This window comes from Carlito syrichta, unplaced genomic scaffold, assembly GCF_000164805.1.
Source record: "Carlito syrichta isolate Samal-C Ts95f unplaced genomic scaffold, Tarsius_syrichta-2.0.1 Scaffold315099, whole genome shotgun sequence".
Lineage (NCBI taxonomy): Eukaryota > Metazoa > Chordata > Mammalia > Primates > Tarsiidae > Carlito > Carlito syrichta.
The window spans coordinates 952,687-979,638 of record NW_007259195.1 but is presented as its reverse complement, the minus strand read 5'-3'; the positions used below and the strand labels follow the sequence as shown (position 1 = coordinate 979,638).

Genomic DNA, 26,952 nt, shown 5'->3' with positions numbered 1-26,952 from the left:
TGTGGTCCAACTTGGAGTATATTCCATATGGTGATAAGGAAATGTATATTCTGTGGTTGTTGGATGGAGTGATCTGTAGGTATCTATTAAGTCCATTTTGTCAAGCATCAATGATGGTTGATCATTGAGGTTCCAGATCTCCTTGTTGACTTTTTGCCTTGATGATCTATCTAGGGCTGTTAGTGGGGTATATAAGTCCCCAGCTATAATGATGTTTGAGTCAATGTCTTTTTAGTTTACCTAGAAGTTGCTTTTTATAAAGGTTGGTGCTCCTATGTTGGGCGCATATATTTTTAGGATGGATATTTCTTGTTGATGGATTGACCCTTTTATCATTATGTAGTGACCTTCTATATATTTTTAAATTTTTGATAACTTAAAGGATATTTTATCTGATATGAAGATCACAAATCCTGCTTTCTTTTGTGTTTCATTTGCCTGAAAATTTGTTTTTCATTCTCTTACTTAGAGTCTGTGTGTGTCCATTCCGGTGAGATGAGTCTCCTGAAGACTGCATATTGTTGTATCATTTCTTTTTATCCACTTTGTCATTCTGCTTTTTAAGTGGTTCATTTAGTCCATTCATGTTCATGCTAATTATTGAGATGTGAGAATTTATTCCTATTCTGCCATGAGGTTCTTATAAGGTTTGTTGTTGTTTGTTTATTTTTTTTGTTGCTTTTCTTTTGATATTTGGGTTGATATTTGTATGTGTTTTCAATCTTTTTCCTGTATTCTTGGGAAGAGTGTGGTCTTCTTTTTTTCTTTCTTCTGTGTTTAATACTTTCTTAAGCATTTCTGGTAGAACTGGTCTGAAGGTGACATAAACTCTTAGGGATTGAATGTCTGGGAAGAATTCTCCATCACTGATGAAATTTAGCTTATCAAGGTATGAAATTCTTAGTTGAAATTGTTTATCTTGGAGAACTTTAATGATTGGACTCCAGTCTCTTCAAACCTGTAGTGTTTCCATAGATAAGTCTGCTGCCATTCTAATTGGTCTTACCCAGTAAGTAGTCTGACCTTTCTCTCTTGCTGCCCTTAGGACTTTTTCTTTATATCTACTTTGTGTAAGCAGATTACTATGTGTCTAGGAGTTGGTCTTCTCATTTGATATCTTGCAAGGGTTCTCTGAATCTCTTGTGTTTGAATGGACGCATCTCTGATGAGATGAGGGAAGTTTTCTTGTATAATTTCATGGAATGTTTGCTCCAGGGTGGTCTGTGTTTCTCTGTCTGCCTCAGGAATGACAATCCTATATTTGGCCTCTTGATATAATCACATGTCTCTTGTAGGCTTTGTTCCATCTTTTTAAGCTTCTTTTCTATGTTTGTAACAGTTTGGGTTAGTTCCATATTTTGGTCCTCAAGCTCTGAGATTCTTTCTTCTGCTTGGTTAGTTCTACTTTCCATGCTTGTTAGTTTGTTATTTATTTTGTTTACTGTATTGTTTATTGTCATCATCTTATTTATCAACTCCTTCATTCTTTCCTCTTGTCTCTCCTCATTTCTATTCATTCTTTCTATTAATATCTTGATCTCTGGGTTTGTGGTTTGGGACCAGTCATTCTGGGGGCTCTTCATTGTTTGGGTTCCGAATGCTGTACTCTCAGTTGCTGTCTTTCCAGGAGTCTGTATGGGACCTGTATTCTTCCTTTGATTCTTCTCCATTTGTGATGGTTTTCCTCCTCCTTTCTCCTCCTTCTTTATGTATGCCCCCTGAGAGCAAAATGAGATAAATAAAAGGGGAAGAACAGAAAAAGGAAGAAGGAAGACTAAGGAAAGATGAAGACAGAGGGGAAAGAGAGGAAAAACAGACAGGCACACAAACTAATGAATAAAAAGGAAACAAACAAAAACAAGAATAAACAAAAACATACAAACAAACAAAACCTGATGGAGCACTTGCCCTTCAAAATACCCATGCACAAACAGAATACTAAAAAACACCAAAAAATCTCAAAACAAAAAAAAATACTAAAACAAAAACAGAGAGAAAAAAGAACTCCCTCTGTGGCCATTTTTGGAACTTCAGACTCCTTTCCCAAGCATCATCACTGCTTCTGGCCACTGCTGCAGTGGGGAGTCAGTTCCAGTCTCCAGCCCCTCTCCTCCACTCTTGGCACAGGCAGATAGAGCAACCCCTAACTCTGGGGACTGCTGTGTGAGGAGGGTGAGTCAGACCCCAACTCACTCAACTGGTCAGTTGCTGCTGCTGCTAAGTCCCCAATTCAGATCAGATATATCAATTCCTGGTCCAGCATGGGGGTAGGGCATCTGTCTCTGCATCCTCTCCTAATGTTTCCCCTCTGAATCAGCAATGTTGATCCCAGGGTGTGCCACGATTGCCTCTGGGTCCCAGGTTGGAGGCTGAACAGAGCTGGGGAACCAATGCAGGGCTCTGCCCGGTCCTGTGACAGAGAAAATGGCAACAGTCACTGTCTCCTCACCAATGACAAGGCTCAGCTCCAGATTTCCTCCTGGAGCCCTCTCCATGGTACCCTCTGCCAGTGCCTGACCCACTGCCGTGGGTAGTGGTGTGGGTCAGATGCTAGTTGCTGAGAGCAGCTGATCTTTCTGGGAGATCCCCAAGAGTTGGCTGATGAGGGTGGGTGCCAGATACTTGTCATTGAATTCTCCCAAGGAACTGGTATACCAGACAATGTCATATACTGTTTCTGTATGAAGAACTTGTGATGTGGAGAGTTTTATGTAGCTTTACTAAGGTCATAAAGTTAGTCAGTAGCAGCCAGGTGGGTTTTTGAGACTAACTCTTTGGTTATATGCACGTTATCAGAGTCCATTTGGTTATATGCACGTTATCAGAGTCTGTTCATTTGGAAGATTGGAAAAACTGCAGTCTCAAGAGGTCAAGTGATTTCCTAAAGACATGCCACTAGCCAGTGGTAGGTCTAGCTGCCAAACTTAGGCCTTTTGATCCCCAGACCAAGTTTTTTCCATAATGTTCTTACCACTATGTTTATATGAATTTAGTTATTACCCTCACCAATGAGAACACATTTTACTACTTGATTGCCTCTTAGTCATTATATATTTTTATCTTTTTCAAGGACTATATTGTGCTTACCTATAGTCTTTTACATAAGTCTAAAGCTAATTGACATTCTTCCTAAAAAACAGAAAGTTACTTTCTGAATATGCAATCTTACAATCTTCCTCCTTATAGATGTGTGTCCCACCACATAAAAATTAGTCATTAGTTTGATCAGTAGTTTTCAATTTGGGTATTAGTTACCAATGGAAACCTTATAAGAACTCATTCCTAAGCTATTATTGTCAGAAAAGAGTACATGATTTAGTCTTTCTTCAACTGCTTATATACAAATGTATGCATGTAATAAGGTCTGCAAAGGCATACCTAAAGGAAGTGAAGTTAAAACACATGGTTTCCTTTGGCTCTACTTTCAGAGAATAAAAAGCAACAGACTAATTCTTCAGAGATAGAAAACCGAGTTATCTTTTAAATTACAATGACAAATTTAGATACATGCATTTTCTCTCTCATGAAGAATATTACATACTTTCCATTTTAACTGATCAAAGATTATAATATTATCTTCTAGCTGCTTTGTGCAATCTCTCTCTGTCTCTCTCTCACTCTCCTTTCTCTCTCTTTCTCCTTTATTTACTCCCTCTCTGTCTGTCTTCATGAATGCATGCATGCGTGTAGTTGTTCTCTGTATACGTGACACACACATAATTAATCACAACAGTTGTTTTCTGTATTTGTTTTTAAGCCTTTCTGAAGTATGTATAATGTGCATACAAATAAATGTGCTAGTCATGAATATACAAGTTAATAAATGTTCATATGTAGCCAGCACCCAGATCTAGAACAAGAACATGTGTAAAAACTTAGAAATTACTTCATGTTCTCTCCCAATTATTCACTGCCTACTCCAATGATTACCTTACAGTAGACTAAATGTACCTATTTTTGAACTGCATGTAAATGAAATAATGCTGTATATATCTGTTATGACTGGCTTCTTTTGCTCATTCAATTTGTAAGATTAATTCAAAATGTTAAATGAAGCAATAGTCCATCCATTGTCCTTGTTGCATAGTATTCCATCAAAAATCATCACAGTTTTTCTAATCTACATTTAATAAACCTTTGGTTTGTTTTCAAATACACACACACACATACGTAAAAACACATACCAATAAAGACTCTTATTGAGTCTCTTATGGAATCTTTATTGAACTTTAGAAAACATTAAGAAAAAAAGCAAACCTAAGTTAAAATAACCATAAAAGGGATAGCCAAGAAGCCAATGAGCATATGTAAAGGTGATCAACTTCATTTGTCACCAAGGGACTGCAAATTAAAATCATAATAGGATACCAATACACATCCACCAGAATGGCTAAGTGAAAAAGTAAAGACTAATCAAATGTTAATGAGAATGTGAACAACTACAATGCCCATATACTACTGGGGAAAGTTCAACTTGGCCACTGAAGTGAAACTCCATATACCCTATGACCCAGCCATTCTGTACATTTTTGTCAAAAAAATGTACAAGAATTTTCACAAAGTACTATTTGTAATTACTAAAATTATAATTCATTGTTAAGTTTGGATGTGCTTTTGTGATTCAGAAGATTCAATGTTTTTAAAACTCAAATAATATTTACCACCACATGGGTTAGAGAACCAGAACTTTTGTAGTACTAATATAGATTTACTTAACTAGAACATGAACCATATGAAAAAGTTAAATTGACATTTAAAGTTATAAGTAAAATATCCACCATAAAATGAAGCCCTTTAAGTTATTTCTGGCAGTATTGTGCATCTCCTTGCTTATCAAAATGAGGTGGGCATAGTCAGTTCTGGATTATCAGTTGAATGGAAGGGAGTTGTCCTATAGATAGTGGTAAGTACAAGACAATTATTCACATTTTGAATGTATTTAAATATTGTATCCTGGAATTCCCCAACCATTAGGCAATTATTTAGCATTGACTAGTTGCCAGACCATGTACTGGGTGCTGGGAATATGGTGTGAACAATGCAAAGTCCCTACCATGTAGAAGTTTAATACTAGTAGGAGACAGAAAATAAATATGTAAACAGGAATTTTTAATATGTTAAGGGGTAAAAGGAAAAAGTGCTATGGGGAGAAATAGAGCAGGCGAAGGGAAGTCAAAATTGTTGGGAGTTGCTGGTGTGTGCATGGTGGTAAAGAAATGTCATTCTGATAAGGCAAGATGTGAATAGAAAGTAAAGGAAGTAAAAATGAGGGCAATGTCGATTTCAAGAGAACAGTGTTTCAGGGAGAAAGGTACCAAATACAGAATCATATGACAGACTTTATATATTCAAACCATAGTATGGAGACTAGGAAGAGCATGAATGCTGGAGTGATAGGATATAAGGTTAGTAAGGTTGTAATGGCCAAATCATATATGGTTTTGTAGGGAATCACATGGATGACTCTCATGTTTTGGGCCTGGGCAATAGAATGAAGTTTCAGTTCACTGAGATGTCTGTGAAAGACTACAGTAAAAATAGATAGGAGATGAGGAGGAATCAGGAGTTTCATTTTGGACAAGTTAAGTTTGAGGTATCCATTAGACATCAAGATGATATGTCCAATAAGCTGTTGAATATTGAGTTGGAAATTTGGGCGAATTGTCTGGGCTGGAGGTATAATTTGAGAGTTGTACATTATGAAACCGGATGAGGTCACTTAGAAAGTGACTTTACTAGAAAAGAAAAGGTTTCTGAGAAATGACTAGGAATGAGATTATGAAATGAAGAAGATTAGGCAAAGGAGAAAGAGGAGGAGCAACCAATGAAGCAAGATCAGTTTTAAAAGCGTTGATGTCTTTTACTTGGAATTCAAGTGAAGTTAAGAACATCTTTTGAAATGGTGATATATATCAACAATGTTAAGAACTGCTGTCAGGTGAAGAAAGATGAGGGTTGGAAATTGGCTACTGACTTTGATGGTGCTGTTGACCTTGATAAAGTTTGTTTCTGTAGGTGGTGTTTACAAAAGTCTTACTAGACTGAATTCAAAAGACATTAGAAAGAGAATTGGAGGCTACAAATATAAAAATTGTAGGATTTCCTTATAATTGAGTCCTGCAGATTCTAGCTTATTCAATAAAAAGTTACATTGGTTTTCAAACAGTGGTTGATAAAGACAAGAAGGGCTTCTCTTTCATTATCCTGATGCCATTACATTTATATTACAAGAGGCAGTTCATCTCTCCGAACATCATTCATACTTGTTGCCCATATATCTTGTAGTAGGGTTTTTGTCGAGGACACATTATGATTGTTCAGATATTTGGGCCTGTGGATATTTTAATGAAGATATATTCAAAATAGATAGTTTTTTTTTTTTGGTCTCTCTATTACAAGCAATTTTATACATAAGAAATTATATAAAGAGAAGCTGCAAAGACTAGTTAAAGCAGGAACAGGTTAAGTAGTGGGAGTGGCCCTCTAGGGCTTTTTACTCAGTTCATTAGGTTCCCTAACAGTAGCAAAAGTGCCTTTATCCCAAGGCTCTGTAGTGTCCCTTGAACTGATTTACTCAAAGGGCTATGAAGCTTAAATTATTCGTTTCAGTCCTTAATTTCTGCTTTGACCTTTCCTTGCTTAATTTCTTGTTTTTAAATTGTGGGTTGTAGCAAGAAGGAAAACACTTCCTTTTATTAACTTGGTACCATATATTTCTGGAGAGCACTAGAATTAGAGTATTTATTTGGAAAATAAGATACATGAATTTACAGAAATCAGAGTATTCTTTATATTTGCTTAATCAAACCACAGATTAATAACTTTCAACTGGTTTGGACTCATTTAGTTTTTTTCTGACTAGTTGTCTTACTTTTGTAACACAGATATCTCTTTGTTTGTGTGCATGGCACACAAAATAGATTATTGTGAATTGGCCATCACACAACATGTTCTAAGCTCCTTATTTATATTGCTTAATTTAATTCTAAAAACAGGTCATTTATGAAGTGATTTTCTAGGATTATTGTTCCTGTTTATGAGCTAAGTGAGACACAGGAATTAAGTGTCCAAAGCGAACTGCTAGTCAGTGATAAACCAAATTCAGTTTGTCTGTTTCCTGAGCTTGTGTGCCTGGTTACAGTGCCTCATAGGTCAGGGGCTATGTATATTTTTTCTATTAAGTGAGAAGGAATTTTGGTATGTGGTTTAGGAAGTCTCAAAATGATGTACTGACAATTTAATACTGTTATAAAATCATACATATATATCAATGATGTATGGTCCAAAGAAACACCTTTGTTTCTTGTCCAGCCGAAGAATTAGAATATCACTATTCTTGTAATTTTAACGACACAAAATACAAGTGTATATATCTATATCAAATGTTTGCCTGTAAATTACAATTAGTACCTACTGCCTTTTTTTTAAATAGAAGATTTTAAGGGGCTATGTATTATGACAACAAAATGTGACCACCTAATTTGTTTTCCTGGTTTTTAAAAAACTGAGCTATAGCATTCAGCAAAGTACACAAATCTTAATCTTATAGTTGAATGCATTTTACATATAACGTATGAGTCCACCACTCAGACAAAGATATAGATCACTTTTAATGGTCTAGACATTTCCCACATGCTGTATCCAGGTCAATACCTCTTTCCAAATATCAATTACTATTCTGATTTGTATTACCTTTGATTGGTTTTGCCTCTTGACTTGCATATTATTAGAGTGATAATATATGTTCTTTTGTATTTGGATTCTTTTGCTTAACATCATATTGGAAAGATTCCATCTATCTTTTTGGTCTACCAGTAGTTCCTTCTTTTTCATTGCTGTGTAGTATTTAATTTTTATAAATATATTACAATGTATTTATGCATTTTACTGTCAAATAAAACAAATATAACCTAAGGTAAGGAGACTTTATTTGAAAATACTTTACAATATGGAGAATATTCTGACTGTAAGATTTATAGGCCGCTCCAAGATCAGGAAGAAAGAAAGGGCTTCTGTTTTATGATGGGGTACCCAAAAAATAATCTGGAATTATTTTTTTGAGGGTAGGTCCCTTGTAGTACAGGCTTCCCCTGCCAAGTATGTGTTCTAGGAACCCATCGACATCAGTACACCAGCTAGTGTTGTGAGAGACTGTGTATGGCTTCAGTGAATTTTTTTTTTTTTTTGAGATTCTTTCAGTATGTTTGCCCATTTCACGATGGGTGATTTATGAGCACACCTGCTCATACAGTCCTGATGTTCAGCAGTTTTTACTAAAAACCGCATGACTCCCATGTTCCACCTCCCCTATTCACCTGATCTTGCTCTGAGCAATTTTTGGCTTTGTTTCTCGGATGAAAAAAGTTCCTAAGGGAAAATGTTTTGCCAGTGCGAAAGAGGGGAAACCCAAAACAGTAGAAGCACTAAAAGGCATCAGAATTGATGAGTTCAAAAACTGTTTTAAGCAGTGGAATAAGCTTCTCAGTAGGTGCATTGAATCAAATGGAGAGTACTCTGAAGGCAGCTGAAGTTCAAACATGTAAGAATAAATACACACTTTTAATAAATAAATTATGGGCTTTCTTGGGGATCCCCCATTTATAGGAATAAATGAGACTGGAAGGAACTGACTTTTGGGGAGTGGGATGAGTAAGTGGCATGATTGGACAGTTTTTCTTTTCTGTAAGCTGATTCTTAGGAGAGTTAAAGAGAGCATATTCGTAAACAAGGATAATAATAATCTTATAAATTACTTTTTTTGGTAATCGAACACTTTCCAGTGATTGTTTAACCTCAGGGACAAGAGCAAATTGAGGACCACATGGGGAGGAGAGAAGCCTAACCAAAGTTTGGTCAAGTTAAGTTAGTGAGCATTTAGTTCAGATTGGTCAGCTTTGCACTTACTTTACTTACTCCAGAGTTAAACTAGAAGACACCCTGCAGGGAATTTATCTACAGTAATAAGAAAATGTGTCTTTGGAGGGTCTGTGTCTGGTCTTGTCAAAGACAAACAAGGGGGTCATGGATCTTGTCTAGGTCGTTTGGGGAAGGGTGGTTCTTTGTAGTATAGCACTTTCCATAACACAAAAAAATGGGGTTATTTCTCAACCCTTGGGTGTTCCAGGAGCTCAAATAAAGTTAAGCTTTTGCTATTATTATGGCAGATGAATAGTCATAATGTTTTCAGTTTGTGGCCATTATAATTAAAGGTATTATTAACATTTTTATTTGTTGATAGGCATTCATATCTGTTGGACATCCAAGAGTAAAATTTTTGCATCACAGTATGTATTCATATTGAATTTTAGAAGATATGGACAGTTTTCCAATTATAGTCCTATCATCAGTGTATGAGAGTCTCACTTGTTTCATCTCATCAAAACTTGATGTTACTGATACTGAGTATAATGATAGCTCAGTATGGTTCATTTGCATATCCTTGATGTTTAATGTTGAACACCTTTTCACATGTAAATTGAACTGTTAGTTGTATTCTTTTGCAAAGTGAATTTTCAAGTGCTTGCCCTTTTTTTTTTAAATTTGTAGATTTTGTTATTGATATATAGGCTTTTCTTATACATTCCAAGTTGAATTCTTTGTCAGATATACATATTAGAAATCTCCATTCTTTCTTATGCATTTTCAGTTTCTTAACAGTGTCTTTTGATGAACTGAAGAGCTTATTTTTAATGAAGTCTGATTTGTTACTTTTGTTGCTAATGCTTTTTATTTTTTTTTTAAGAAATCTTTCTCTACTTCAAGGTCATGAAGATAAATCTATCTTGCTTTACTTATTACTTTTTGTTTTATTTCATTTTTTTCTGAGATGGTCTAGAGTTATGTTTTACTTTCTTTTTTTTTTTTTTTTGAGTTGGTGTCTCACTCTGTTGCCCAGGTTGGAGTGCAATGACATGCTCACGGCATCCCAGTGTCGACCCACTGGGCTCCTACAATTCTTCTGCCTCAGTCTTCCAAGTAGCTGGAACTACAGGTGTGCGCTACCAGACCTGGCTAATTTTTTATTTATTGTAGAGACAAGGTCTCCCCAATTTGCCCAGGCTGGTCTCGAATCCTCAGGCTCAGGCAGTCCACTCACCTTGGCTTCCCAAAGTGCTGGGATTACAGACTGAGCCACTGAGCTTGGTCAATGTTTTACTTTCTAGAAGAAGCTTTCCTGCTTTATGTTTCACGTTTAGATCTGCAATCCATTTCAATTTATTTTTGTGTATGATATAGAATAGTGTTAAGACTCCTTTGTAAAATGGGCATATCCAATTAATGTAGCATGTTTGTTGAAAAGTCTTTATGCAATACAACTAAATTGCAGTTGTGCCTTTATTGTGAATCAGTTACTTGCTTCTGTTTTCCATTTCACTGGTCTAGCACTGCTTACCCTTGTATCAGTGACATACCATCTTATTACTTAACCTGAATGCTTAAATTTATTCTTTTCAGTATTGTCTTAGTCATTCTAGGCCTTTTTGCATTTTCATATAAATTTTAGAATCAGTTTTTATACTTTCAATACTCACAGACACAAAATGCTGAAATGCTGGAATTTTCACTGACATGGTGTGGATAAATTTTGTTTCTTATTTGTATTCAAACATTACATTAAAAAATAAGTTTAAAAAATCACACACATGAAGGTAAAGCAAACATAAACCAATTGGAAATGAACACATTTACCTTAATGTTGCAACAAACAACTTTTCATAAATGTAGCTAGACCCAGGATACTGGTTGTGTGACCCATACCAAATAAAACTGTAGTGCTGAATAGATCACCATGAGGAATACGAACTTCAGACTTTTTACTTTTACCCTATGGCTAATTACTACTATGAATCCAGGGTTGAATTCTTGAGGGTGAGTGCTTTTGTATGTTTTGTTTGATGATATTTTTTCTGGGACCTAGAGTACCGCCTGGCCATAGTAGGCGCTCACTAAATATATGCTGAATAACTGAATGGATCTACATGTGGCTGTATTCAGAACATATAGTTCTATTTAAGTATGAGCTGTGTGAAGAACTAATAGTTTCAACTCTTGCAATTTTGCATTCAAAGAACATTTTTTCCCCAAAAGTAGTGTTAACAAAATAAAGAATGCTATAGGTGACAGATGATATCAATCATGTCATTAATCATTTGGTAACAGTAATGGGTATTGTATCATAATACCTTTAAAACATATATTTCAAAAGCAGTCACAATAATCCATTTTTGGCTACCTATAATGTTGTGTATTGTTTTAAAATACAATACAGTATATTTCATTTTGTATCTCCTAGGTACTCATGTAAGACCTCTTAATTTCTGACAGATACGCAATAAAATTGCTCTCAGTGGTTAGCTTGAAACTTTTAAGGAGAAAACAAAATCTCTGCCTCACTCAGTCATCTCCTAGCAGGCACACAGTGCAGCCTGTATTGCCATTTCCCTCCACTTCTTTCAAGGAAGGAGCTCTCCTTTCTCCCTTCTAAGGTTCCAGGTTTTTTTTTATTTGTATTTTTGCTTTATTTATTTATTTTTCCTTTTAATTTTTTTTTAATTTTAAAGATGTGGAGTACAAATCAAGGCTAGGTATACAAATGTTCATTATGCAGGTACCCTTATTGATGAGGTGTGCACCCCCCCTTCCCCAGGTAAATTTCCACTACTGCTAATCTGACTTCCCAGCTCCCCTCCTGGCAGTTTCCCGCTACTGCCAATCTTTTTCTTATACTATCAGGATAATTGTTCAAGGTTTGCTTGTGAGTGAGAACATGTGATACTCAGTTCTTTGTTTCTGTGAAATATCACTCAGTATTATAGACCCTAAGTCTATCCAGGTTGCTGTGAAGTTCAGGATTTTGTCTTCTTTATGACTGCATAATATTCCATCGTGTAAATGCACCACATTTTAAAAATCTGGTCCTCTTTTGATGGGCAGCACAGTTGGTTCCATGTTCTTGCTACTGTAAACAATGCTGCAATAACCATACACGTGCAGTTATCTTTTTTATAGAGTGATTTGAGTACTTCCAGGTATAGTCCCAGCAGGGGGATTTCAGAGTCATATGGAAGGTTGATTTTTAGATCTTTTAGGAAGCACCACACTGTTTTCCACAGAGGCTATACTAGTTTACAGTCACACCAACAGTGTAGAAGTGTTTCATTTTTGCCTCATCCTCTCCAGCATATGTTGTTTTTTCAGTTATTGATGTTAGTCATCCTGACTGGAGTTAGGTGATATCTCAGTGTGATTTTAATTTGCATTACTTTGATGACTAGTGATGACTAGACTGAACATTTTTTTCATATATCTGTTGACTGCTTGAATGTCTTCTGAGAACTGTCCATTCATATCTTTTGCCCACTTTGTAATGGGGCTGTTTGTTTTTTTCTTTTCGGCACATTTGAGTTCCTTGTAGATCTTAGATGTTAGGCCTTTGTCAGACCTACAGTTGGCAAATATTTTTTCCCAGTCTGTGGGCTGTCTCCCCACTTTCTTAATGGTTTCTTTGGCTTTGCAGAAGCTTCTCGATTTGAGGAGATCCCACTTGTCTATCTTATCTCTTACGGCGTGGGCGCTTGGAGTTTTGATTAGGAATTGGTTGACAGTTCCAATTTCCATAAGGGTGTCTCCTACATTTTCTAAGGTTCTTATAGTTTGAGGTTTTACATTTAGGTTTTTGATCCATTTAGAGTTGATTTTTGTGTATGGTGATAGGAAGGGGTCTTGTTTTAATTTTCTGCTTGTGGTCAGCCAGTTTTCCCAGCACCACTTACTGAATAGGTTCTCCTCTCCTTCTAATGAGATTTAAATCTCATTGCCTGCTGTTTTGTGGGGGAATTTGAAGTTGAGATTAACTATTAAAAGTTTTTGTACCAGCTGGACCTTTGTGATAGACTCACGGTTTCCATTACAGACTAATAAAAAGAAAAATGCCAACACATTTTTTTAACCTTACACTCATCTCTAGTTTTCACTCTTTCTCCTTTCCTAATTAGTTGTTGGGATAAGGTTATTAAAACTGGATTTTAGTGGGAAACTGCTGGGGGAGAAGGTGGGATTGACAGTAGTGGGAAACTACCAGGGGAGGGGCATGCCTCATCTGCAAGGGTGCCTGCATAATGAACATTTGATACCTAACCCTGAATTGTACCCTATATCTTTAAAATTTTCAAAACTGGATTTATTTTATTAATTTTCAAGATGAAGTATTTAGAAAATATATTCATTGATGTTTCATCCTCCTGGTGTTTACTTTTTATCTCTTCATGTGCTAGGTTCTCCTTATAAGAAAGCCAAGAGTTTAAATTTTGTTTCCAAGTAATGGCTATGGAAATAGTTTAAATAATAAGCCCATTGGTTTGGTAAAAAAATACAAACTAACTTTTAACCTAATTTTTTCTGTACTAAATTAAGCAATAACTCAATTAAGTCATCATGTTGTGTGTGTGTGTGTGTGTGTGTGTGTGTGTGTGTGTGTGTGTGTGTGTATGAGGGGGGATTAAAAAAAGATATTACTTTTTGGATGGCGGGCTTCTTGTAGTGCAGTCTTCCTCCACTAAGTAAGTGTTCTAGGAACCCATGGGCATCTGCGCACCAGCTAGCGTTGTTGTGAGAGGCTGTGTTTAGCCTTAGTGAATTTGTTTTTGGAGATTCTTTCAATGCGTTTGTCCATTTCATGGTGGGTTATTTACAAGAGCATCTGCCCACATGGAGGGTAGTGTTCAGCAGTTTTTGACCAGAAACGGCATGACCCTCATGTCCCACTCTCCCTATTCACCTGATCTCACCTAAAGCAATTTTTGTTTTTTTGTTTCCCTATATGAAAAACGTCCTCAAAGGGAAACATTTTGCCAATGTAGAAGAAGTGAAACAAAAACCTTCAGAAGCACTAAAAGGCATCAAAATTGATGAGTTCAAAAACTGTTTTGAGCAGTGGAAAAAACATCTCAATGACTTTATTGCATCAAATGATTAATATTTTAAAGGTGTTTGGAGTTTAAATATTTAAGAATGAATACTAAATTTTTAATTAACAAATTCTGTTTTGGGGGGACTTGAACACATACGCGTATGTATTGTTTTGGGGGATTGTCAGTAGATATTGTTTTGTTTTAAATTTTGTTTTTGGCAAGAACACTTAACATGATAACTTAACATGATATCTATGCTTTGAACAGATTTTTAAGTGTCAAATACAGCATTGTTACCTATAAGCACATAACTAGAACGTATTTATCTAGAACATATAATTGAAACTTTATAACTCTTCAACAGCAACTCCCCTTATCGTCCTCCTCCCTTCATCCTCTAGAAACCACCGCTGTGCACTCTGCTTCTGTCAGTTTGACTGTTTTGGATACCTAATATAATTGGAATCATATGGTGTTTGTCCTTCTGCATCTCGTTTATTTCTTCATAATATCTTCAAGTTTCATCCATCTTTTTGTATACAGTAAGATTTTCTTCTTTTTAAAGTCCGAATAATACGCTATTGTTAACTTAAAAGATCATAATTTATAAATTTAGAAAGGAGAGCTTTATTTTAAGAAGGGCATTATAACCTGCAGTCAGAAAATGCAGACTCTGGCTAAAAAAAAAAAAATTAGGAAAGCATTTTGTTAGAGGGAAAGATGAATCAGGAATTTGTAGTTTAATGGATTGGCCAAGTATACATATTTGGTAGATTATAAGAGGAGCTACTAATATTCATGAAAGGGGGTCAGGTGCATGCATGACAAACAAATATTTATGTTACATGTGTCCTATGTTCTTCTTGGGGTGGAGAATTAGGAATTCAATATGTTACAATTAGGCTGTCTATGCCAAAAGGTGAAGCAGGGATATGAAGACCCTCAATTGCACAGCCTCTAAAACTGGTTCATCATCTTCTTATCAGGAGAACGTTTCTGAAATCAGTTTCTTGTCCAACCAAAGTGTAGTTATGTCTTGTGGAAGGGGGTCAGTTACTCAGTGTCTGGCCAGTTGGTAAGCTGCAGTTGTTTCAATATCTCTTATTTTAATACTTGTGGCAGTTAGACTATAGTTTATTCTTTAATTGTAAAAGTGTGTGACTTAACCACTACCTGGCATGGCCTTAAGCCCTGTTTATCAGTGGTCTTAAATCTTTTTGGTATCAGGGACTGGTTTTGTGGAAGACAATTTTTCCACAGGTTTGCACTCCTATGAAAATCTAATGCCACAATATAGTGTTTTTAAAATTAAGATATATACATTATTTTAGACATAATGCTATTGCACACTTAATAGTCTACAGTATAGTAAAAATATAACTTTCATATACACTGGGAAACCAAATAATTTGTGTGACTAACTTTATGGTGATATTCACTTTATTGTGGTGGTCTGGCACTGATTCCACAATATTTTGAGGTATGCTTATATATCCTATTGGTTCTATCTCTTTGGAAAACCCTAAATAGTAGAGTTTGTCTTGGTGGATATTACTTTCATTTTATCTTTTTTTTTTTTTGAATTCTTTGGACTTTCTGGATATGGATGTTCATTTCCTTCCTCAGATCTGGTAATATTTTAGCCATCTGTTTCTTAAAATTAGCTTTGTGGTCATTTCTCTCTTTCTTCTATCTTTTGGACTTTCCACAATGAATATCTTGGTCTGCTTGATGGTGACTGTAGGAAAAACCAAAGTGTTTCCTATTCCCTTCCATACAGTCAATACAATGCTTCTGACCTATATGTGTGTGGAGTTTGACTTAGATGCCAACCAATCAGATATCCAGTGAATACCAGTTGGCTGTCCTATAATTTATTTTTGATCTGCTTGAAGGCTCAGTCGCACAAAACTGACCTACCCTTTAGATATCAATAAGTCCCAGGTTTTGTCCCGTACTTCTGACCAACTGACTATAAATCTGGGTACTCATAACCCCATCCTCGTATTTGATTAATTTGCTAGAGCAGCTCAAAGAACTCAGGAAAACACTTTACTTTTCTTTACCTATTTATTATGAAGGAATACTGCAAAGGATACAAATGAACAGGCAAGTGGAAAATATACATAGGGCAATACATGTTAGAGGGGCCCTTCTGTGTGCATCATCCTCTAGGAATTTCTATGTGTTCATCTATCTGGAAGTATTCCAAGTCTGGTCACGTCAGGTTTTCATGGAACTTCATGATATAGACATGATTGATTAAATTGCTGACCGTGGCTAATCAAGTCAACCTTCAGCTTTTCTCTCCTCCCTAAAGGTTGGAGGGTAAGTCTGAAATCCTAACGCTCTAATCATATTTTGTCTTTATGATGACCATCCCGCATCCTCAGGCTATCTAGGGGTCAAGAGCTACCAGTCATCTCATTAGCATACAAAGGACACTCTTATTCCAGAGATTATAAGGGTTTTAGGTACTCTTTCAGGAAACAGGAATGAAGACCAGATGTGTGTGTATATATATATATAGACAGATAGATCGATAGATAGATGAATAGATAGCTATTGATATATATATATATATATATATATATATATATATCATTATAGTTTTCAATATCACTGTGTATTATAAGTCTCTTACGCTTTCTTCACTTTTTTCTTTTACTCTGACTGGATAATTTTATATGACCTATCTTTAAGTTTGCTCATTATTTCTTCTTCTTGTTCTAATGTGCCATTGAATTCCTCTATTGAGTTTTCCAGTTTCTTTTGCTCCAAGATTTGTTTGTTTCCTTTAAAAATTTTCTGTCTCATTTGAGATTTTAACTTTGTGCTTTTTTCTTCTGAACATGTTGAACATTTTAATGATTGTTTATTTTGAAGTCTCTATCAAGTAACATATATTTCTATGTTACTGAGGTTGGTTTTGGAGTTTATATTTTCTTTTCTTTGGATCATGCTTGCGTATTTCTTCATTTTTCCTTAGTCTTTATGTTGGTATCTATGCAGCATAGAAACCATCTATCTCTCCCAGTCTTCACACATTGACTTGATACAGGAGAAGACCTTCACCAATTAACTTCACCAGAATTGCTGCAGGTCTCTCAAACTTTTTTGGTAGTCTAAACCACTGTCTTTTTTTCTTAGTGGCCCCCAAATGTCTAGAACGTGTCAGACCCTGTCTGTCCTTTGAGAATTCAATTCCTTATGTAGCTGTTAGAGAAGTTGGAATGTTGGATTTGTGATCCAACTCTTTTCACTCCTCATGGAGAGACTAGGATCTAGTGTTTTTAACTTGCTCATTCTGTGTTCTGTCGGAATAGGACCTATAGTGAATCTGCATACTTGTTCAAACAGCCCTTTGCTCTTTATGGCCTTCATGGATCTAGTATATGCTGGGCCCTGTTAGTGCTCTAAGATAGGTAAGAGAAAAGTCAGTCCCTCATTAACACCAGAAAAAGCTGGGATGTTGGATGTGTGGCCCAACTGTTACCCTCCTCAGGGAGAAGTTGGTACTGAGGTTTACCTCCTGCTTGCTCTGTATGAGAGTGGGTGGGAGCTGTGGCAAGTGGCAGTATGCTAGTTCAAACTGCTGCTTTTTTTCTCTGTAGTCCCCAGGGGACTAGTGTATACTTGGCCTCATCAGCTTTCCGAGACAGGAGAGATGGAAGCCAGTCTCTCAGGTAATTACATGGAAAAGTTGGGATGCTAGATGTATGATCTAACTACACTCCAGAGGGAGAAACTATAAATGGATTCCCTTTTGATCATATTCTGCTGTGCTGGGGATGAGGATTACGGTAGGAGGGTGTCTTTCATTTTCCTACTGTTTACAACATGGTTGATTTTACATTCGCCTGAGGTGCAGGAGACTCTCAGCTAGTTTTAGGATTTCTCACAGAGAAAATGGATCCACTTATTGTTGAATTGTTGTATCCATTGGTGGGAATGGAGAGTCTGAGGTTTTCCATTTCACTATCTTGCTGACATCATTCCTAGTCAAACTTTTCAATGGTGTCTGATGTACTCTTTCATTCCATTTCCCCTGTTACTCACTGTTCTATCAGCTTCAACTGGGCTTCTGCCTATTTCTCAGCTGACAAACAGCTGTCTCTTTTGCTAAATTCCAAGGAAAGTTTTCAGTCCTCATGTTAACCTGTCAGCATCGTTTGGCCCTGTTAACCAATACTTCCATGAAATATTCTTTTTTGTATTGAGTTCTGTTGACACCACACACTTCTGGATTTACCCTTCTTGGGCTGTTTCAATTATTGGCTTATCTTCCCCCATTTGCTCATTAAATGTTACAGTTCTTTACATTTCAATTCTATGTCTTTTCTCACTGTATATTCTCTTTTCAGTTAAGTAATTCTTCTGATCACTAGACTCATCTGAGGAGGTTTTTAAAAATCCCAGTGCTGGGCCACATCCAAAACTAATTAAATCTGGAGGCTGGGGGTGTGGCTAGGCATTAGTAGTTTGTAGAGGTCCTCAGCTGAATCCAATGTATAGTCACGACTATAGCCAAGAGAATCAGCAGACACATTAATCTGAACCCACAGCTTTAAATTCCACTTTTATATCAAAATAATGACTATGTGTGTTTGATTTTCAGCATTGCAACATTTCAGAAACTGTTAGATGAATTAAGAAATGACTTAATTCCTTAATTAATGAATAAAGGAAAAATTTGGCATATTGGTGGTTGTTTGATTGGTTAAGTTTTGTTGCTCCTTAAGGAATATTAGTATTTAGTTTATGTTGTAGGTTGAGTTCTCCTGGAAATAGAGACTCTGAGATAAAAATTGGCATGCAAAAAAGAGATTAACTTTTAGAACATGACTTACAGGTGAGTAAAGGAAGTTAAAACACAGAAACAATGTCATAGGGAGCTCTGAAGCTGGAATGGCTCTTCAGGGTTGTCTCAATTAGTGTAGAGAGACCCAGATACTTTTGTATACCCATACCAAGGTCAGTGAATGCAGGTTGCCTCTAGGGCACAACATCTCACTTCAGTTAAAGTCAATTCCATTAGAGACCTGGCTCTGAACCTTAAGTAGCTAATATTCCCTGGAGCGATCTCACTTCTGAAGGGATGATCTTGGAGGCAGAGCACCACCTCAGCATCCACTGCAGGTAGAATCAGATTATCAACTGAATGGGATCTTGGATCGCATCTAATTTAAATTTTTTGTTTAGAGGTAAGTTAGTGAAGCTTACTTTGGAGGGAGGCTCACACCTTATTTGGGGCTAAAATACTAGTCTCTTGCCTCTTAGAGAAGTGTATTATCCCCACACTTTACTCAACTTTAGTGTGTGTGCATGTGTGTATATGTGTGTGTTTGTGTGATTGATATTATAAACATTTTTGTTAGGCAAGGAGGAAAATATTTTATATTTACATTGTACATGGAAAATCGAGAAAATGTAAGTACAATTGCAGTTGGTTGCAAGGTTTCTTGGATTCTTATTTGCTGGGCCAGGATGCGATTCTGTACTATATAGCAATGGAAAATTGGACAATAAACGTTGTGTTTAGACTGAGATTTAATTATTTATGTAATGAGGTTTGGATATCATTAGCAAACCAATTGGAAGTAGTGAGAATGTATAATGTTTTACACTGTTTGAGAAACATACCATGTAAACAGAAGATACTTCTATCATAGTATTCATAGAATGAGTAATCTCACATGAGATATGAAGTTAAAAGTGACCAACAGATAACTTTCAATGAGACCTGGAAATTGCTGGTATTTAAAATTCAGAATCTCTCTAAAGAGATGCTTCTACTTTATGTAAGATTTTTTTCTTTGAACCATGAATGATGTAATTGCATAATTGGAGATAGAGAAGATATGAAAATGTTTCCAAAGGCTACAACAGTTCCTTAAGTCACTCAAGTAAATAAATAACACAAATGTTGTGGAACACTGTTCTTAATTATGATTCTTGGCCCATAAGAACACGACAGACTTGACCACACACATACACAGCTACCCATAAACACATTCTTTTCAAATAAGCTTACACTAAACTTAGCTAATCATGTTAAAGTTATCACTCACTGTCTGTATTCATAAACCTGTTCATAGTTTAATCTGTTAGAACAGAATGAAAAATAAATCCAGAAACTGTCAAGAGAAGTATAGTAAAGTATAGGATAGGTAGGAAAATGCAAAAAATAAATAAACAATACTTTACAATAATCACAAAATTGTCTGTATCCATAAATAATTACTGATTTGAATTATCACCTTAATATATGAAGTATTTGTCTTGGTATGTCTTTTTGTTTGTTTGAAGTCAAAGTCTCACTCTGTCGCCCAGGCTGGAGTGCAGTGGCATGCTCACAGCCACCTCAGTTTCGATCTCCTGGACTCAGGCCATTCTTCCACTTTAGTCTTTCAAGTAGCTGGAACTACAGGTATGTGCCACCATGCCTAGCTAATTTTTTTTAAATTTATTGTAGAGATGAGTTCTTGCCAAGTTTCCCAGGCTGGTCTTGAACCCATAGGCTCAGGCAATCTTCTCACCTTGGCCTCCCAAAGTGCTGGGATTATAGGTGTGAGCCACTGTGTCTGGCCTTTATATGTCTTTTTATCTATCTGATTATCTATCTAAAAATTATTCTATATAGATGGAAATGTATGAACTTTTAAAAAGTTGATATGTACAGACTTTTGATTGTGCTTTTTCATAAGCCCCAGTCTTAGCATATTATCAAGATGTCAGTTCTATATGATTATATATAGAGATTACTTTGAGTTAAGGTTGTGAATTTTAGAATAAGAGACTGTAATGGGTTCTCCCAAGTCTTTCAGCCTGTTTCCTACTTTTTTTTTCACCAAATAAACATTTTATTTTGGAATAGTTTCAGATTTTTAGAAAAATTGCCATGGTCATACAGACAGTTCCCAAATACCCTGCACCTAATTTCCCCTATTATTATTTTTTGTTAGTATGGTACACAATTTTTACAATGAAAGAACCCATATGGGTACATTGTTATGAACTAAAGTTCATACTTGATTCAGATCTCCATAGTTTGTACCTTATGTCATTTTTCTGTCCCAGGATCCCATCTAGGATACGAAACTCCATTTAGTCCTTCTGTCTTCTTAGTCTGCTCTTGGTCGTGGCAGTTACACAGACTTTTCTTGCTTTTTATGACCATGGCAGTTTTGTGGAGTATCAGTCAGGTATTTTGCAGATTGTCCCTCAAACAGGATATGTCTGATGTTTGTCTCATGATTAGACTGGGTTATGTGTTTTTGAAAGGAAGACCACAGGGTTAAAATGCTGTTACTGTCATGTCACATCAAGGGTACACACTATTAACATGACTTATCACCAAGGGGGTTAACCTTGACACCTGCTAAGGGAGTGATTCTGGAGTTTCTCCACTGAAAAGGTACTTTTTTCTCCACTTTCCATACTGAGCCCTTGGGAAGAAAGTCACTATGCAAAGCCCACACTAAAGAGGGGAGTTATGTTCCACCAATTTGAAGGCAGAACTACACCAGTTACTTTTAAATCTTCATGGGAGATTTGTCTATTTTTATCCAGTTATGTTTCAATTATTTCTTCTGTCTATATAGACATAAGGATTTTTGTTTTATATTTTGGACTATCACCCCACAATGATCCTTTGTGTTTTCTTGTACCTTGCTTGTGTAAGTCGGGAAAGGAGAATTAGCAATCATCAAAGCATGACTCAGAATACTTTGACTTAGGAGGGAGGATGATTACATTTGTTTCCATGAAGGAGAGTTTCTTAAGCCAGCTGTCAACTGTTCCAGAAACCCTTAGAAATACAAATTTTGTGTACCGTTTTTAGGAAGTACATAGTTTTTTTCAAGTTCTCAGAGGCACCTGTACCTAGCAAACAGATTAAAAAAATCTTTACCTAAGAGTGTAATGAATCATACAACAAACACATTTTACCTACCTCTTCCCTTGTGAAGCCAGGGGATCCTTCTGGCTTTGTATTTGCTTAAGTTCATGTCCAGCTGAAAACTGTTCAGCCCCATACCCATACGACATTCAAGTCTCAGATCTTTGACTATTGTTGCATTTATAACTCTATGGAAAAAATGAAATAGTCCCTTTGAACTCAGATTCCTGGTTTTAGGAAAAAGATTGAGACAATATGCTCATATACACCTGCTTTGAAACGGCACTGTACACTGTGGTCACTAAAGGGTCATGTAAAAGTAAGAATGTTCTACAGTTAATAGAAAACGGTGTTTCCCCCTTTGGAAAGAAATTTCTGAATTTTTCCTTTAGTGCTGGAAAATATTACATCATGTAGCTATACTGCCTGACACATTCCTTGCATAACTTTACATATTAGTAATGACATTGGTTCAAGTTTAGGCAAGTGAACAAAAGAAGACTGGTTGTAAAAAGGCTTTTAATATAAAACTTATTTTCTCTAGTCATTTGATCACTTTGCCTGAGTAAAGTATTTTCTTAAATTAATGTCATATTCCAAGAAATAAATCCTGCTTTGTAATATAGTGGAATTGTTGATCTTTTTTTTTTTTAAATAAAGCAAAATAGTGTAGTCAAATGATTAAAACATTGGACTGAGATTCAGAAGATGAAGACTTTAATAATGAAGCAGACATTAAGTGTGAGACCTGATTAAAATTACTTAACTCTTCTTATTCCTGCTTGTTTTGTATTAAAAAAATACTAATTCACTTTCCAGATTATAAGGATATATATATATAGTAACATGCAGACTTAGAAAAATATGTTACATGCAAATTGCCTTAGTGCTTTGGAAGAAAGTGACATATTTATCTAAACTCTTAAGATACATTTTAATCTATATAGATGATTTTGATATTAATTTAGTATTGATAAACTTAAAACATGATTTTTACTTTTTTAGGTTGGAAAAACCTTACATTCATGCATATGAATATAAACTATATGGGATTTTATTTTATTTTATTTTATTTTTATTTTTGAGTTGGAGTCTCACTCGGTCACCCAGACTGGAGTGCAGTGGCCGCTGCCGGCCACCGCAGCCTCGACCTGCTGGGCTCCGGTGATCCTTCCGCCTCAGCCTTCCGAGTAGCCGAAATTACAGGCAGGTGCTGCCACGCCCGGCTGATTTTTTGATTTATTGTAGAGATGAGGTCTCGCTGCCCAGGCGGGTCTCGAACCGGGCTCAGACAATCCACTCACCTCAGCCTCCCAAAGGCGCGGGATTACAGGCTGAGCCATTGAGCCCGGCTTATTTTATTTTTGAGTCAGAGTCTCGCTCTGGAGTACCACCCAGGCACGGTTCACTGCTCAACCTTCTGGGTTCAGGGGATCCTTCTGCCTCATCCTTTCAAACAGCTGGAACTACAGGCACATGCCAGCACACATGGTCAACTTTTTTTTTTGTAGAGACTAAGTCTCACCATGTTGCCCAAGCTGGTCTTGATCTCCTGGGGTCAGGAAATCCTTTTGCCACAACTTCTCTAAATACTGGAATTATAGGCATGAGCCACCATGCCTATAATCCTGGTCAGGATTTTATTTAAATTTTAAAATGTCTCTGCATTTCTAATTTAAAGAGAGAGAACTGTTGGTTAAACATTCAGAGATGAAAATATATGTTGACATAAATAAGAATAGAAGAAAAAGGGGGCTATACAGTATTTTACACATTCTCTGGGTTCTTTGGTTTTCAAGGGATTTTTGTCCACCAACATTGAGTTTTTGTTGTTAACATACAAGAATTTGTTTTTCAATTACTGAGAGAAGTAAAAATATTTGGATATTGTATAAGAAGAATGACACTGATAAATTGTAGAAAGGGACCAATTTATATTTTCAGTACTAATGATTTTTGAAAATGCTTAGTAATGTTAATAGAACTCAAGGCACAATATATATACCCTAAAGCAATATATATATGCATGATAATAAGATGATAGAAACTGTTTATACTGTAGCAGGCTTGCTGTAGAATAAGAATTTAACTCCAGGTTTCATTCTTGAGTCTACCACCTTAGAAAAATCTCTCAGCTTTGCTATGTTTTAGCTTCTTCATATATCATGTACTCTATAGGTCCATTTACTTACTTCTTACTGTCTATCAATCTGTTTTTTCTTTCTCTCCACTGAAAAACAGTTTTCTATGTGGCTAATATCTCTTCAATTTAATCACATGAATGTGACTAGCAAATGAAAGAATATTATGTACATAATGGTTGATTTGCCAATTGCTATTCCATACCAGAGTATTGAGCAGAGCCTATCATTAGTGTTTCTTCCTCCTTGCCAGTTCAGCAATGGTCAATACTGGGAAAGTTCTGAGAAAAGGAAAGTTTTCTCTCTTAAAAAAGATCTACAGAAATAAATGGTCTCCTTTTTCTAGAAATGATGAGAGGAACTTCTCTCACTAGAGCATAGGTAACACAGGCTGAACTCAGAAGAGCTAGAAGATGGAAAATGCTTGAGCCAATGTGTATTTAATACCATAGGACAGTATAGAGAACTACAAAAATTTAGAAGTCCTGAGCCACTCAATAATCATACTGTCTACATGTTGTCTACTTGGTAATAAACCTGTAGATATATGAAAAAAACTATAAAATCAAGGTCAAACAGTATATTTGTAAGTTCATGTTCATTGTTCATTAGATTAAGGTAGCATGAATGAGGCAAGATTTTACAAAGGAGATGAGCTGTAAGTAAAAGTACGGGTTAGGTTTAGACTAGTAGAATGAGAAGTAGGAGTTACAATATTCCAGGAAGGTGGAATGGTTTTGTACCAGTGAATGGAAGAAGGAAAAAATTTGGTAGTTAGTTAGAGGACTAGAAAATGACTAACTGACACAGTATACAGCTAGAAAAAGAAGAAGAAAAAAAAACTGGAAGTTTCTAAATTACAAAAAATTAGTGTTAATTGCCTTCATGTTTTCATTGTTTAAAGGAATGTACTTGTAAAGGATTTTGTATCAAGATACACAATGATAGCAGTCCTTAATTGATCTAATACACATGCATTTTGTAATCAATCAATTCTATTTTCTTTCTTTGAATGATACAGCTTGTAGATAGGGTTGAACACTAATTTGCATCCTAATATCCAATTTTCCCACAAAATCTCATTCTCTTTAGAGTTTCCCATCTTTTGATAAGGGATGACAGTTGTCTCTAAAAAGATTACAATTTCACCTGCAGTGAAATGGAAAATCTCATTACCAGTCCCATGTTCCTGAAGCTGTTATACTGGAGCTGATAAGGTCATAAGAAGCAATTTTCAAAATCTCTATAATCTCTTGTATTTTGGGGAGATTTACCCAATTGATTTTCATTTTGTAAAACTGTTTTGCACTTTGATTTCTATGAAAGGGTTGTGTGCATGAATTCATCGTATTTTTAAATTGTCTCATAAACTTCTTACTGTCTGTCATATCTCACCTATAGTGGTTGCCTCTAATCAGCATATTGTATGATAATTAACTTAGAACAAAATTTATTGATAGATAAGAGCATTGATGTCAATGTGAAGCCAAGCCTATGGCATCTAAGTTGACTCATATAAATTACTATAATTTATGGAATTGAGATTTTTTTTAACAATATCAATACAGAAAAGGAAATGCTAAGTGCTCCAAGTATAGTTTTAATATTCCTTGTTATGGACTTTTTTGGTATTGGGAGAAATGATAATGCGATAAAACTTTATGGGTGGTAAAACAAACCAAACCAAAACAACAAAACATTTCACTTGGTTTCCAAGGAAGTGTCTTTCTAAGAAAGTGCTCTTAAGCCACTACCAATTCTGTCACTATTCATTATTCAAAGTTAATTAAAATAGGAAAGCATGGCAGATTTTTTACTTTTTAATTTTTTTTTTTTTTTTACTTTTTGAGTTTAGAGCTCACTCTGTTGTCCACACTGGAGTGTGGCTGCATGATCACGGCTCACTGCAGCCTTCACTTCCTGGGCTCAGGTGATCCTTCCACCTCAGCCTCCTGAGTAGCTAGGACTATATGTGCATGCCACTACGCCTGGCAAATTTTGTTATTTTTTGTAGAGATGAGGTCTTGCTATGTTGCCTAGGCTGGTCTCGAACTCCTGAGCCCAAGCAATCCTCCTGTTTTGGCCTCCCAAAGTGCTGGATTACAGGCAAGAGCCACCACACCCAACCTCCACTTCTTGATAAAGAGTTGATGACAAACATATTCAGAAAAGAAATAGATAGTTATATCTTGTAGTATATTTTACTTGTGTCATTGATCTGATAATAGAGAAATTTTTTCTTTTTATTAAAATCAATTTCACACCCTAGGCTACCATATTTAACTCTGTGAGAAGAACATTCACTGTGTTTCTTGGGGAATATTATTTTATAAATATCAGCATGATTGTTTTATGAATTCTTAGGCTATCATCTTTGCTTTGGCAGAGAGCTAATATTATACAAATTGTCCAGAAATGTCCTTTTTTTTTCTCATTGTGTTTCCTTCTTTTGTACTTGTATAGATTTCTTTAGCAGGTTGCTTCAGGGAAAGTAACATGTCTACTTAATTTGACTTAACAGTAACTTGAAGTATTTAGAGTGGTGTTTTACACATGTAGTAAAGTTAAATGCTAAATTCTTTTGTTTTTATTCTTAAGTATCTTTTGACAATGTTTACTGTTCTTTATTTCTATTTGGAAAAGTCATGTTATAGTGTCTAAGAAAACATGAAACTTGACCATTTCTGTTGCTTGCTTCTTCTAAGTACTTATTAGGCTGTTTATCTTTGTCTTATAGTCAGCAGTCACCAGAGGACCTTGAACGAGTACCTCCCAACTCCACTAGCAATATCTTAAACAGGCTATTGGTCAGTTATGATCCCAGGATAAGACCAAACTTCAAAGGTTTGTTTCCCCCACAAAATGCTTCATTCTTTAGAGCTTAAAAATTAATTTTATATGTATAAACTAGTTCTTTGTGATATTCAAAATGATAAGATTGCAAATTGGCATGTAACTGTCCTGTAATGTGTTTAGATTCAGAGCAAATTAATGCCTAAAA

The 26,952-nt window shown here is 35.8% G+C and overlaps 1 protein-coding gene across 2 annotated transcripts in view; it reads left to right on the top strand.

Annotated features, from left to right (window-relative positions):
* The window catches only part of GLRB (glycine receptor beta), a 101,372-nt gene that overhangs the window by 16,580 nt on the left and 57,840 nt on the right, over nt 1-26,952 (top strand). For both annotated transcript variants that reach the window (XM_021706068.1, XM_008072312.1), the window contains exon 3: nt 26,689-26,795. In XM_021706068.1, coding sequence (XP_021561743.1) covers nt 26,689-26,795 — 107 coding nt within the window. The remainder of the gene's footprint in view (nt 1-26,688; nt 26,796-26,952) is intronic.